The sequence below is a fragment of the Sceloporus occidentalis genome, unplaced genomic scaffold (genome assembly GCF_023333645.1).
Source record: "Sceloporus occidentalis isolate IW3139 unplaced genomic scaffold, rSceOcc1.0.p SCAF_50, whole genome shotgun sequence".
Lineage (NCBI taxonomy): Eukaryota > Metazoa > Chordata > Lepidosauria > Squamata > Phrynosomatidae > Sceloporus > Sceloporus occidentalis.
In genome coordinates this window covers 2,420,837-2,436,112 of record NW_028317030.1, presented here as the reverse complement: position 1 = coordinate 2,436,112, position 15,276 = coordinate 2,420,837, and the positions used below count along the sequence as shown (strand labels likewise).

At 42.4% G+C, this 15,276-nt stretch overlaps 2 protein-coding genes across 2 annotated transcripts; one reads left to right on the top strand and one right to left on the bottom strand.

Annotated features, from left to right (window-relative positions):
- Positions 1-630: 630 nt before the first annotated feature.
- On the bottom strand, positions 631-3,879 carry LOC149288627 (large ribosomal subunit protein mL43-like). The gene is made up of 3 exons (XM_089491352.1): positions 3,749-3,879; positions 2,487-2,593; positions 631-848 (listed from the first exon to the last, which is right to left on the bottom strand). Exons 1-3 carry the CDS (start codon positions 3,877-3,879, stop codon positions 631-633), a joined length of 456 nt encoding a protein of 151 aa, XP_089347478.1.
- Positions 3,880-4,461: 582 nt separating this feature from the next.
- On the top strand, positions 4,462-8,469 carry LOC149288626 (twinkle mtDNA helicase-like). Its single transcript, XM_089491351.1, has 5 exons — positions 4,462-5,767; positions 6,503-6,743; positions 7,318-7,425; positions 7,954-8,095; positions 8,212-8,469. The coding sequence occupies exons 1-5, from the start codon at positions 4,462-4,464 to the stop codon at positions 8,467-8,469; spliced, it is 2,055 nt and encodes a 684-aa protein (XP_089347477.1).
- Positions 8,470-15,276: the final 6,807 nt, after the last annotated feature.

Below are 15,276 nucleotides of genomic sequence, written 5' to 3'. Positions count from 1 at the left end.
TTAGGATGAGGAGAGGGAGTAAAATAAATTAAGGGGAAAATGAAATGTAAAAAAAAAAAAAAAAATTATTGCGAGCCCAGTGATGTCACCATGACATCAAAAATGTATGAAGTGTCCTAAAAAGGGACAAAGATACATAAATTTAAAAAAGAAAATATTTTTTTTTAAAGTTACCCTCAGCCCTACCACTACAAGTAAAAAGTTTTATAATATATATAAAAACATTACCTTACAAAGGCTGCCTGGGCCTGCTGACAGTAACTTCACTATAGGCATTGTGTATACCCAGCTGCTGTCTGTTATACACAATGTGTGTTTCTAATATTATGTATTATTTCATTCCATAAACTCCTTTGAAACGCAAAACCCTTACAAATGGGAAGAGAGAGAGAGATTTGCTTTTAAGAGAGAAAGTAATGTTTTGGCTGCATTAAAAAGGCAGAATCTAAACAAAAAAACTGAATTTTTATTTAACAGAAAAGGTTTATTCATTAATGTTCCGTAGCTTTATCACCATGGAGACTGGACGCCGGTACAGAACACTTCAGCAGATTGATCCGGATCCGTAATCGAAAAAGACCAACAAGGTCCAAGTACCCGAGCTTGGAGCAGATGTCTGGCCAACTTGGCTTATGGTGCAGTCTTTGTGCCAAAGTCTTGTATAGTGATGGATGTTGGCTTATTGGTGAACGGGTGCCACTGCCCCTGAATGCTCGGGTTATCCGTATGGTAGGGTTTGCGGATGCGGATGATGTCCAGTCCCGACTGATTTGCCATCTTCTGTATAAGCTGAGTAATTTCTTCTGCGGATTTGCTGTTAATGGCTTCTTCTCTAACGGTCCCATTCACTAAACGAAAAAAGAAAAAGGCACTGAGATTAAACACACAAAAAAATATCCAGCCACAAAGATGATCACCCCGAGCAAATGTGATTCCGCGCCACGGCAAGCCATATTATTCAGTGCTGTGTATCAACATTTCAAGTAGAGGAAAACCTACCTATACACACAAATTTGGTTTAAATCTAGGAGTCAGCCACAGAATGTAAAAGCCAGATTTTTCCCCATTACTCATATAAAAACACCCCTAAAAATCCCACAGTGCCCAACTCCAGTACCCGAGGGCCACAAACAGCATGCAATTCCTGGATATTCCAACGTTATTCTCAATTTAACAGGCGAGGTCTATTAGGAAATACTACAGTGTGGAGAGAAAATCCCCGCAGCGATATAAAATGTCTGGAGGGAACTAGATTTTAGGGCACAATGTGACGGAACAAGAGATCGGTCTGAAATATTACGATCGTTTAGCTACCTGCTTTCGGAGACCTGCCCGGCCCTGCACCCTCACCTCTGCCGTTACAACGCTCCGTATGGACGGGTATAACAACACGAAACATTTAATGTATAAAGAAGAATCCACGAGTCCCGTACCAGTATATAAGATATCCCGGCCTTGAATCATTTAACAAGTAGCCTCGACTTCATTGCTTCCTTCATCCCGCTAATATCTCTTATTCCAACCTTTTAACGAACGCCCGCTATTTTTACATTAACACCTCGCTCCCTTCCTCCCATGCACCCCTTTCCTTCTGGAGCTCAATACATCACTCAGAGTTCGACGTCTCGCTTCCTTATCTCCCACTCCTACCTCCTCTTACATTCCAAACGTCTGGTTTTAGCGTAACCTCAGACTCTCCTTCTCCCACTGCTTTCCAGTTATTCAGGTCCTATCTCACTAATTGACATTTTCACCTAAAATTAATATTCATTCACAATACGTCTTTAGTAAATGTAAATGCTGAGACGCTCCTCTAAACCCGCACTTTATATTACAACGTGCAACTGTGTAACCCCCCCCCCAAAAAAAATAAATAAATACATTTTAAATGAACCTCAGGCTGGTCCCCATCTTTCTCTGGATTTTAAGACCAAGCCTTTTTTCTATTGTGTTTCAAACAAAGCTCTTATTGCCTTGACAGCATTTCGGGAGCAGCGGACACCTTCATCATAAACCATACTTAAAAGGCTAAGGTATAGAGCATCTCTTTAGGATAATTGTGCATATAGCGCCATCTAGTGGCAGTCTATACTACTACCACTTCTGCCACAGTCATCCAATAAAGGGTTAAATTAAGAGCATAAAACACTAATGATGTGACCCCGTAGCAGCCCTCATGGATTATCTTCCTTAAATCCGCATATAACATACTTGTTTGCTATTTGACCTCCATCAGATAATATTGCTGCTGCTGCTGCTGCTTCAGTATAATTGTAACAGCTGCTTGCAGCGCTACCAATGGTCTAAATCCCCCGCTGATATTAAAGGGGCAGTAGGGCTCATGTCTGCGCCGCCGTGTGTCCTTTCTTTAACCATTTATTGGACATTATGGGTCATCTGTTTTTGGGGTGCTAGAGGGTCCTGGAAAAGTAGGGTACACAAGCTTGTAAAACGGTCACCGAACAGGGAAGAGTTTAACGACTTACGATATTCTGCCACCAATTTGGGGACCCTGCATTTCTTGGGACTGACGTAAAGCACCACGCCGGGGTTCTGCTTGGCAAAATCCACCACCTTTTCTTCAATAAATTCCCTAAAACAGAAGTAACAGAATATTAAGGAGGGGGAAAAAAATATTCAACGTTTGCGCTAGTTTCTCTCCCAGATGCGTTAGCCGTCAAAGGGTTAATATTTACAGTAAGGGAGCGATCTTCAGATATCTGGGGAGCCAAAAGATAACAGGATAATAAACATAACGTCGGCTCAATCAGAAAGCGGAAACGTAGCGACTAATTCTCCGCAACTATCATATATCTATGCATCTATATATAGGACGGGGTTTATATATATCGATCGCTCTTTGTTTACTAGCGACAGGTTTATCTCCAGCATCGAAGCCATTCGATTTAGGAAATGACAAACGGAAGAAATTGAGATATTTTAAGACAGACGTCTGTCTGCGTCACAGAACAGATAATGGAGAAAACATAACACGCTTCTGCCTGACAATAAAAACGTTATTTACTGAAGCAGCCGTATATTCCATAGATTAATATGATTAAGAAGAGTTCCTGAGATCTCATCACCAGAGCATTTCTCACACATGGAACCATGAAAGGGGGGCTCTTTAGTTTTAAGGGGTGCGGGTCGGTGTCTCGGCCAGGGGGGCTTCCGAGATATTTAATGACACTTTGTGACTAATTCATAGCCAAGTATGTGGCAGAGTGAGGCATTTACGAGAATAATGTAATTTATTCACGTCATTTATGAACCAATTCCCTGCGGTTTCTATACACATTACAGAGACTTTTAGAGCTCATGCCCAGGACACACTCCAAGCTCCTAGAAAAGAGGGTGCACCAGGCGACAGGGACAGTTGGTCGGTATGGTAGCGTGGGTCTGGATCAGGGACAGTTGGTCGGTATGGTAGCGTGTGACTGGATCAGGGACAGTTGGGAGGTATGGTAGCGTGGGTCTGGATCAGGGACAGTTGGGAGGTATGGTAGCGTGGGTCTGGATCAGGGACAGTTGGTCGGTATGGTAGCGTGGGTCTGGATCAGGGACAGTTGGTCAGTATGGTAGCGTGGGACTGGATCAGGGACAGTTGGGAGGTATGGTAGCGTGGGTCTGGATCAGGGACAGTTGGCAGGTATGGTAGCATGGGTCTGGATCAGGGACAGTTGGGAGGTATGGTAGCGTGGGTCTGGATCAGGGACAGTTGGGAGGTATTGCAGCGTGCCTCTCTCACCTGGCTCCCCGGGAGGGCTGGGCGTCCTTGCTGAAGATCAGGGAGACCCTCTTGAGCTGACACACATACCTCCCGACACCGTTTTGCAGGACACTCTGCAAGAAGCGGCTCGGGGACCCTCGGGCTGTCATGTTCAGCGAGGCCCAAAGAAACACAACTTCACCCTTGGATCACCCCAGACGCCGTGCATCTGGTGACCCGGAAGTAGTCTGTCACGAGCGCCAGCTCGCGAATCACGCCTGCGAGTGAGTGGCGGCCATATTTGATTTGGGAAACCTATTCTTTTTTAGGGACATACAAAGGCTTCGGCCGCGTTTCAGTCGCTTTTCTTTATAACACATTAGAGACAGAAATCCGAGCGCAAAGTGCTCATTCCGCGATGGCTTTAATCGGATTAACCGCCGCGGGAAGTACGGGTCACGTGACGGAGGCCTCAGCAACTCCAGTGCTCTGTTTATGTTCCGGAACGTGAGGAAAGTGACGTCAGTGCCGCCAATTATCAGGCCAAATGTGTCATGGCGTCGTCCTGTAAACACATGTGTATCAGTACTACGGAGAGTTCTCGCCGCACGGCGTCCCCGGAGCCAGAGTGACCGCGGAATTACGGCCTGCAATGCGATACCGATCGGCTCTACTGAGTACCTTCCGTAGATCACGTCTTAAGGTTGTTAGCGCCAAGTTCCTCTGAAGCTGGACTCTGCTTCTAAGGTATAATGTGGCTCTCAATAAAGCGTGTGGCCCCCAAGATTTTAAAACGTATTCCCTGGGGATCCTGCACGGTATGTAATCGTGTACCGGCCAGGGGTTATAAGGTTTCCCCCCACTGTATGAAGAAATCCGGTCTCAACTATGGAAACATCGACAGTATCATTAAAGCCCACAGCAGGAACTTTAAAAAGGACCTTCTGTCCACCTTAGATACGTCGTTATGCCCGGTGACCGTGACGGAAATTCGCCAGTACCTGCGGACCAAAAACATCTCGTTTCATGATGGTTACAGCTGCCTCCATGTCCCCAGTCCCTTCACACCCAACCGCGACAACTGCTTGTTCATCGACAAGACCACCGGACGCTTCCTTTGTAAAGACACCTTACTGGAAGGGTCCTGGGAGGATTATCAGGATAGCATTGAGCTGCTGCAGAAAGAGGACTGCTCCTTTCTCAGCCCCGACTGCATCGCCGGCTACCTGGCCGACAGCGACAGCGAATCCGGAGAAGAGCAGTTTAACGACGCGGAGGCGCGCAGGATATGGGACAGAGCGACGTGGTTTTCCGACCTTGAAGAAGGAGACGCGCAGCTCGTCAAAACCATGTTCAGCATTTCTAAGATTCCTAACGGTACGCTAAAGAAGTTTGGAGTGAAGTGTTACTTTCCGACTAAAAGCCTGGTGTTCCCATGGACCAGTCCCAGGGACTCCACCCTGAAAGGGTTAAAGCTATTATCCGCCGAGTACCAGCAACAGACTGTCCGTTACGTCGAAACAACCATCCCCAGGTCAGCTCGGTACCATAATTTGTTTGGGCTTTGTGTAACTGGTAAGAAAGAGGCAGAGGTCGTGATCACTAGCAGGGAAGTGGACAGCTTAGCCGTGCACCAAGCCACTGGATTAACTACGGTCTCATTGCCTCGTGGTATAAACTGTTTGCCTCCCGTCTTGTTGCCCTATCTGGAGCAATTCAAACGAATCACATTGTGGCTCGGAGATGATCTACAGGCATGGGAAGCCTCCAAACGTTTCGCTCGGAAATTAAACCTTAAGAGATGTTCGCTGATCAGACCCGGAGACAAACAGCCTACTCCCCTAAAGGCGCTGAACGATGGCTTAAACTTAAGTAAAATACTGAAGGCGTCGCTCCCTGCCAGCCACAAATCTATCATTTCGTTCCGCCAACTGAGGGAGGAGGTATTTGGGCAGCTGGAAAACGTAGAACAGATTTCTGGAATCAAATGGGCCAGATTCCCAGAGCTGAATAAGCTACTGAAAGGACATCGTAAAGGGGAGCTGACTGTGTTTACAGGTACATGGGAAGGATTTGAATGTTTTCTTAATGCGCTATATGTATTTGTGTTTGTTTTAATTGGGCGGATTGCAGAGAGTACAAAAAAGATACTAAATTAAGGGAATGGGCGGCTTGGATTATGATGATGGATTGGCCAAACTATATTTACCCTGGAACGGAAGGCACACGCAATACCCGCTCAGGGTCCAAGGGTGTTATATTTCAAAAAGCGACTCGATCCACGGTCAGGACCGTGAGCGCCATCGCTGGAAAGGTCCCCGGGAATAGTCCACAGAGTAGCCGGGCTCAAGTTCCAGAGCCGCGGCTGGTGGGAGATCCCGGTCCTAATGATATCTTAAAATCAGGTTCCCCCCGTTCAGGAACCCCCTCTGATTGTGCCCTATCACCAGCACAAAAAAATCACAAAACACCAACCGGTGCCCACAGTGCCTTCGTTCCAGTGTGGCCCCAGGGATAACTTTAACCCGAAATTCAAAGAACCAGTGAGCTACTGTTCAAGTTTTTTGACGTTTTATTTATTTTATTATTTTTCTCCTAATTTGTAGGTATACCGTATGTTTGGCTTTAGTAAAGTAGTTTAGCTCTCGATATATTTTTGACTTTTATCTCTTGGCTACGTTTTCACTTTACGCACGAAACTCATGTCAATAGCTGCTAAAGTTAAAAGAACGTCTATATAATCGAGCATTTGTTTTCATGTTAACCTAATTGCATTTTTTTTAACCCATGAAGGCCCTACTGGAAGTGGCAAAACCACGTTCATCAGCGAGTATGCCCTGGATTTATGTATCCAAGGAGTCAGCACCTTGTGGGGAAGCTTTGAAATCAACAATGTGCGTCTGGCCAAGCTTATGCTGACGCAGTTCTCACTTCTGAGACTGGAGGAACAGTTGGACAAATACGACGAGTGGGCTGACCGGTTTGAGGACCTTCCTCTTTATTTCATGACTTTCCACGGGCAACAAAATATCAAGTAAGGCACCAACGCTTTATCACACAAAACCGCATATTGGCTAAGTATGTGAGATTTAAGGTGAATTAACTCTGTAGGTAGAGAAGATTTCTGAGAGTCAGTGCTGCAAGCCAGCAAAAAAAAAAGTGGATCCCATGGAGAATGTCATAATAGGTTATTTTGGATACATGGTTGCCAGTTTTTCTGTCCATGTTTTGTAAAAGCAAGTCTCGTTCTGACGGGTGTTTAGTTCATTGTAGAAATGGCATCACAGAGATGATGAAATCTGAATGTTGTTACAAGTCCATGGGTGTCGTGTGAAGACTTATTGTATCAGAGACTGCATCATGCAGGTCTTATGGGTCAGGGAGGAGAATTGCTAGGATTTTATGAATAGTTCACATGACGGGAAAGTATTAATCTCACAATTTTTATTGACTATCCCAGCATGACAATATGTTGTTCTATGACACGTCTGTAATGTGGGCATTAGTACCGTTTCCTACTCTAGTTGTGTGCTTAGAATTTCTTGCTGATTCTGAAACTCCTCTGCTTATGGCTTCTTACAATAATCTATTATCCTTACTTTGTCCAGGTTGGTGTTGGATACCATGCAGCATGCTGTGTACATGTATGACATCAATCATGTCATCATCGATAATCTGCAGTTTATGATGGGCCAGGAAAACCTCTTTACCGATAAGTAAGGTTATAGTACAAACCTCTCATTTAAATGTTTGATGCCAACTTTTCATATTTTGTTTTTGTCTCCAAATCGCAGCCCAACTCGATATTTTTTTATTTTAATTTAAAGGACCATTTAAAGCACCTTTTGTACTATACGATGGAGCTATATAAAAGAATGCTATTGACTTAAACTCTACGTATCTCAAGGTACTTGTAGAGCACATCTCTATAACCGAAATCTATGAATAGTCTGACTTGGGGCATGTGTTACATCTTACTGCCCATGTTTAATGTTTTGGTCTGTACTCAAGATATTTTTTGTCTGTGCTATTTTTCCTCTTTGCTTCTCGTATTATGGCGTCCGCCATCTCCAAGTGTATTCCTCTGCTGGCTGGTCTATGACCTCAAAGCCTGTGCAAGAAGCTTGGTGACGGAAAACTCTCCTAAATAACCAATGGCGAATGGTTCGTTTTTCTGCGAGCCAAATGGCTGTTCCTTTAAATTCCATGTAAACTAGTCCCCCCTTTTCACACTTTGGTTCTAGGTTTGCAGTTCAAGACTACATGGTTGGTGCCTTCAGGAAGTTCGCCACTGATAATAGTTGCCATGTGACTCTGGTCATTCACCCCCGGAAAGAAGACGATGACAAGGAATTGCAAACCTCCTCTATCTTTGGCTCAGCAAAAGTAAGCTATTCCATTAAAATAAATAAAATTATAAAACCAAAACCAGTCATATCTTTAGGGAACGGAATAAAGTGTGTTTCCCGCTATGATTTCAAATATATTTGTCTTGATTCCAGGCCAGCCAGGAGGCCGATAACGTTCTCATACTTCAAGATCGCAAGCTGGTCTCTGGCCCGGGCAAAAGACACATTCAACTTGCCAAGAACAGATTTGATGGAGACGTTGGTGTCTTCTCCTTAGAATTCAACAAATCTTCCCTTACCTTTTCCACCCAAAAAAGCAAGACAAAACTGAGAAAAGTCAATAAAGACAATGAAATGCCGTTAGATAACCCTGTGGAGGAGCTGCCTGTGAGAAATAAAAAGCAAACATAGTTCACGTTTTCCTCGATGGATCTTGTGTTTTTAGGGCATTGGACCCATGAATGCGTAAACATACGTCGTGGATCGGAACATAAAACAGAAGATGTGAATTGCGTTACTGCGTGTATAACATCCACCAGCGTGTGTTTAACATTATTTTAATATTATTAGACCTCCTCTGTGTGTCAATTCTGTGGTTTAGGTCACAAACAAGATTTGCTCTCGGAATCATTTTCCTTTCAGTCCTGTGCAGTGACATCTGTTTAATGGGGCTTTATTTGTTTAGGTTGATGAATAGGTTGTGTTTCAGGTCTATCCACTGGGTTATAAAGCACAAGAAGATAGCTCTTTTGTTTAATAAGAAAAGTTTGGGTTTTGCCAATCAATGGAGGAGACCGGCCCCAGACATATTCACTAAGTGTGCGGGGAACAGATGCTCGATCTACGCCGTGCCTTCTGATAAATGCAATAATCGGTCGTCTCTGCAGAAGCCCAACACACAATACAAAGACTACTTCTACTGAACACGGATGTGCTCTTACATTCTGTATAGACCCCATGCTGCTAACCGTTTTTGTTATTTATGTTATATGTTTTTGTTATGTTATATAGTTTTTCTGTACTTTTAAACAGCTTTTATGGGGACTTGCTCAATCTGTAATGTTTTGTTCTGAGAACAGTCGATGTACGATCTAAAACATATATTATGTGCTGAGAGTCCGTGATACCAGTTGGTCCCACTTTCTGAGTGGCAGCCTGTACGCACATAGTTCCCGTTAGCGTGCGTTTTCTGGAATTATTTTCTTTTGTGAGTAACAAATGGATAGTGTTCATATTTGAAAATTTAGGATTTTTTTTTTATATTGCATTAGCTGTGGTTCCCTTCTGGCATCCAGAGGGTTAATCATTGTCGACGGAAGTCATTTTGTGGCTAGCAGTGGACGGTTGTGACATAGAAAGACGGAATGCCAAAGAAAAAGGGGCAGACTGTCAGGACGAGAACTTGGCATTGCTCAATGCGCCATAAATGATGAATTTATAGTGTTAATGCTTGTAAAACAAAAAAAGTTTTTTTTGCACCCTCCCCTTAAACATTTCATGTAATGATACATGATAAGCAGGTCACGTAGGAAGAAGGAAGCGTGTGATGGGAAATATGTTATAAGAACACGAGGCTGGTTATATTATTTGTTGAGCTCGCAAATGGATTTTTCCTGAAAGGCAGCTATTAAAAGCTTGTGTTGAATTTAAACAATTTGCATGTTTTTTTCTTCTTTCCCTCTATTGGCCGGTGAAGGTAAAATTTTGTTTCGGAGGTGCGGTTCGCACCATGGTCAGGGGGGCTCTGCTAAAACGGATATATACATTTAAGATGTGTAGCTTGGAAGAGAGACGACACGGGGGTATATGATAGAAACATTTAAAGGCGTAAAGGAGGAGAGTATATTTAAAAGAACTACTGCAACAAGAGGACATAGGCTTGGATTAGAGGGGCAAATGTTTAACCCCTTAAGGACAATGGGTTTTCCTTAAACCCTTTAAAAACAATGCATTGTGAGCCCGTATATGTACAGGCTTTGTCATGAAAGGGTTAAAAGTAACATCAGGAAGTATTGTTATTTAGGAATATATGACTTTATTACATTCACCCGTATGAGCTTTACTATACATGATATTTAAAGATCTTATGCATCATGAAGGCCCAACCGCAGTGATCTCCTGCTGTATCCTAAAGAAAATGTGATACTTTGTATAAATTATTAACCTGTTACTTAGAGCATCAAATCTATTAACACGTATACTTTATAGTAAGACTGTTCCGCTTAGAAATGCCCGTCACTGTTTCGAACCAACAGATACTGTCTCGTCTTATTACGGAATATATATATATTTTCATTTTTAATGTGTTTGCGCCTGTCTGGCTGCTGCTGTGTTGCTTACATTATTTATAATGCGATATGATACATGGGGCGATGGAACCTGCAAGGCGTTCAACCGCCACTAGAGGGACACAGCTGATCGTCGCATATCGTCGTAAACCATGCGAGAACACAGCTTTTCCAACACACAACTCATGGATACATGATCATTTGCTGCAAAACTGTATCCAGACGTAATCATAACTGGAAAAATCTGAAAAAAAACAGCTTAACTCTGGGTTTTGGGTTTTTTCTGCTTACTTTTGGGTCAAAAGCAAGGTATAGGTAAAAGGGTTGAACTTGGTGGGCTGCTTGTTGTAGCAGCTGCATGTTCCGGGCCGCTATCTACTTTCCGCTGCATGATCGAAAAAAAGTTTCTATATGAGTTTTTAGGGTTAAAACTATTTTCTAAACTACCTAATATATTTGGGTGGTTGAAGAGGAATGAGACAGAAGATGAAGGAAACCAGGATGAATGATGATGGTTATACAGTTTGGTGATCTGCTCTGATTCCTAGAGCCTGTTCCCAGGTATGCTTATGTACATTTAATGTAAAGTGCTGCCCCCTACAGTATATTTTTAAAATTTTTATTAGAAATCTGTTATACATCTCATAAACTGCAGGGGGCAGCACTTTACATGCGAAATGTATATGGGCCCCCAGAAATCTGTCCAATGTGATCACCCCAGTTTCTTTTGAATTTAGACAAAGTTTCAGACTCTGTGATTGTTAGCAGAAGGTCAGCAAGAGTTCTGTGGCTGGGAAGACGTAAATAACTCATTCTTCATACAAATGAGCTGCAGTATTTGTATAATCTAAAGTGAATGTACTTGGCATGGTTTTAACGGTTAGTCCTGCCACGGATTAAGGTCTATTTATATTATTAGTTTCATATTTATATTACTGGTTTCACTGCGGCCTACAGTGTGTTAAATATTTAAAAGCGGTATATTTATACTGATTTCCCTGCAGCGAGCTAAGATATATTTACTGTATAAGAAAGGTATATTTATTTAAGCAGGCCCGCTGAGAACTAAAATAATATCGTGGAATGGTTTAATTGTTCTCCTTGGTAAAAGAGACCTAAGCCACATCAGGACATTCGTCTGGCAGTGAGTCAGCCATATATATATATATAAAAAACATATGGAAAGGAGGAAAGTTTGAAAATGCTGCTACTGAAATTTCCCAAAATCCAAAAAGAACGCCTCTAGATGGTCGTAGTTTAATAAAAATAATAATAATCCCGGTCTGATTGCGCACATTTTAAATTTTAAACGTTTCTGGGAAAATATATATAAACCATGAAATTACTTCCATGTGGTTATTTTATTTGTTCTAGGTTCCTTGCAATTTGTATGTTTTTGCTACTATGTCCTCTTATTCCAGTTTAGAACAATTCTAATTTTTTTTTTTTTAACCCAAAATGGAAATCTGGCTCCGGGAAAATCTTATTTCCGAGTTCAGTTTAACTGATTAATGTTTGCGCAGATGGGGTAGTTTTACGTGGTGACCCTACCTCAACGGCGAACTCTACAATTACTGGATTTGTACTAAAGAGGTTATATCAGGGCTTCTGGTAAATATTTAACCCTCGGGAGTGTCGGAGAACATCATAATATTCTTCCTTGCACATCTTTCTGAAATTGCGTGGGTTAAAAGTGTCTGAAGCCGTAAAGTTTAACATCAACAAGGACCGTGAAAACATTCTACTGGCTGTCTTAGTGGAAACAGAAGGCTCTAGAATGCAGTAAGTACAGCGAACTTTCCCACGGAAAACTGGCAGGAACATGAGGATCACATTATCCCCGGGAGCAGAGCGCGGGATGATGGAGTGAAGCTGAAGCCGATGGACGTAGTTTATAAATACTCTGTTTAATATTCCCGGCAGCCGGCTCGGACCGGCCTCTGTCTGCCGTAAGGATTCCAGAAACAGAGACCTTGTCTCCTTTGTCTCCGGCCGGTGAAAAGATTGTCCGCGCGGCGGACGCGTCTGCAAACGATTAACAGAGCTGCCGTTAATACACGATAAGATAACGTGAAGACGATGTATAGATTATTTTTCACCAAGCTTTTCCTGCCTTTGGGCAGTTGCTGCCTATATTCTAAAATACTAAATATCGTCTTGTTTTTTAGGGAATCTAAAGTCAAGGCCTCACTTCTGCTGTCAGGACTGTCCTGATGACGTAGGGACTATGGCAGGTATGCATATTTAAACAGGGGGGCCTGGTTCAGTACACTACCTAAAGTTGGAATATATGCAGAGGGAACGGATAGAAATGTTACTTTTACCCAATATGTTGCTATTTTACATGGTGGGTTCAGGGGCCGCTCCTTTAATTGCATTTCCTATATGCATTTTTAGATTATTTGAAACAAAACAATATATATGTATATAAATATAAAATATATGCATTTTATTTAGAAAAATATACGTGCTGGCATCGACTATGCCTCTATCCGGGAAATCATGTTTCATACATCCATAATTTAGATCTATAATTACCATCAATTTAAATAATCTCCCAGTCCCTGCATTTTGGCAGGGATTTTAGACAGCGCTGTCTGTATGCGCTTCCCAGGAAGCTAGGATTTCAAAATAAACGTAGCGAACCATTCCCGCTAATTAGTAAAGCCAATTATGACAGGGAAAAAATTACGGAGGTCGGCATTTCCCAGAATCCGACCCTTTGTGACCCTCCAGGATCTTGGTTGGCATCAGCTTTAGGAAATAAATAGCACATTTTGCTTTTGTATTACAAAATAATGGATTTAATTGATTTTTCTTGTGTATCTGTATGGGGAATTACACAGTATGAACCACCATAGTGTGATAAACCAGGATTTTCCTCATAGCTATGTAAATATAATTGGGGTAACAAGCACACGTTCCGGGGCAAGTGTGAAAAAATGCTGTAAAGTAAAGTAAGAATGCTTTCAAAATAGACATGCTAATAAATATTTATTAATGCTAAATATATATATATATATAATAAATATTATGTTAAAAACAATATAATACTTTGGTCCACGAATAAGTCTTTTTTTTTTGGACAAACCCCCCCCCCAGACTAGGGCCTGATTCTGTATTATGCATTGTTAAAATGTACATTTAATAAAGAGTTAATTTTCACACAGCCCATAGTTTCCCCGAAATGGGTGCAATTCTGTATTATAAGTATTTAGTGGCCTAAAGGGTTATTCTGAATCCAACCGTACAATTAATAAGAAACGGCCCCCAAAAGTTCTGAAAACAAAGTAACTGGGCTAGTACCGAAATTAGGAAATAAACGTATCATTTGACACTTGACAAGCAAGCCAACTTTCCGGCATAAAATACGGAGCCCCTCGGAAAACGATTCAGCTGCGGCTGTGTTGTTCTGCATCCAAATTTCAGTACAATGCTCAGGAAGCTATTCAACATTTGGGGGAAAATCAAAAGAAAATCTCTTACTGAGGCCCAGTAACTGATACTTGTGTATTTCCTTCATATAAACCAGCAATACCATTCGGAATGTCAGCTTTATAAACAGCCATCATGTTGCTTTCTTTCTTGGCAACATTTAGGCATTTCTGTTTTTCATTTGTTTATATATTACGTTAATGGATGTTTTTTTTCTTCCCGTGAAGCCAGGGGTACTTGTGCTTCTCGGTTTGTCCAGTCGAACAAAGGTGATCAGTGATCCAGGTAGTAAGGCCCCTGTGGACACCTGTGTCCACGGTGTTCCTCTTCTGGGGTCCCCTCCTTCCCTCCTAAGCAGAAGTCTAAGGAGAGCCAGATGTTCTAGGTCCTCTCTGAAAATAAGAACCCTATGAGGTCTCCAAGGTGGGGAACCCACTGAGGTCTCCAAGGTGGGGAACCCACTGAGGTCTCCAAGGTGGGGAACCCACTGAGGTCTCCAAGGTGGGCAACACACCGAGGTCTCCAAGGTGGGGAACAAACCGAGGTCTCCAAGGTGGGGAACCCACAGAGGTCTCCAAGGTGGGGAACCCATCGAGGTCTCCAAGGTGGGGAACCCATCGAGGTCTCCAAGGTGGGGAACCCACTGAGGTCTCCAAGGTGGGGAACCCATCGAGGTCTCCAAGGTGGGGAACACACCAAGGTCTTTCAGGGACCCATTTTCAGCGACCAAAAAAATATATTAAAAAACCCACACACTTAAAAAAAACTTTTAAGAAGCATGCTCAGTGAAGCTTGTGTAAATGCCATCTCTGGCCCCAGCCCTTGGCTGTTATTGTAAAAAAGCACAGGTACTCGTTTGGTTTTAGCCAAAAGGCAAGAAAAATACTTTTTGGATTTTAGTCATAGCTTTACTGATCAGCAGAACGTAACCTTGAGAACTATCAATGGGTCATTCTGTAAAACAAACGGTACCAGGTCACCCGGTTTCGGGCCGTTACTGCCTCTTGTATCGTCTTGTGTGCCCAACACACAGTAAGGGCTGATGCACCCAGGGACCACAGGTTGTCAGTAGAGAAAATGGGTTGTGGACATGACCCTAGTCAGCCGTTCTTGTTCAATACTCTTTGAAATCCAGGGCTTTATTGTGGAAACCACTAAGCAACCTCCATCCATTTTTTTTTATGTTGGTATTGTGGCCAAACCACAACCAATTTGACAATATATAATATTTTACAGTAAATGAGAAAATATGGAAAACAATACATAATATACACAGTGCTTTCCGTATCAGAAGAAAACAAGTACCACCTTGTACTCCCCAGCGGACAATTTCTATGATTAATGTGTTCTGTTAGCAGAGTAACTGTAGACTATTTACTGATAAGACTTCCAGAATATACTGTCCTGGTAGTAGAATTAAAAATAAATATTTTAAGCATATCCAGTTCAGGCATTTAGGGGCCCTACGCCAAGAGATCTATAGGAACCTGTATTT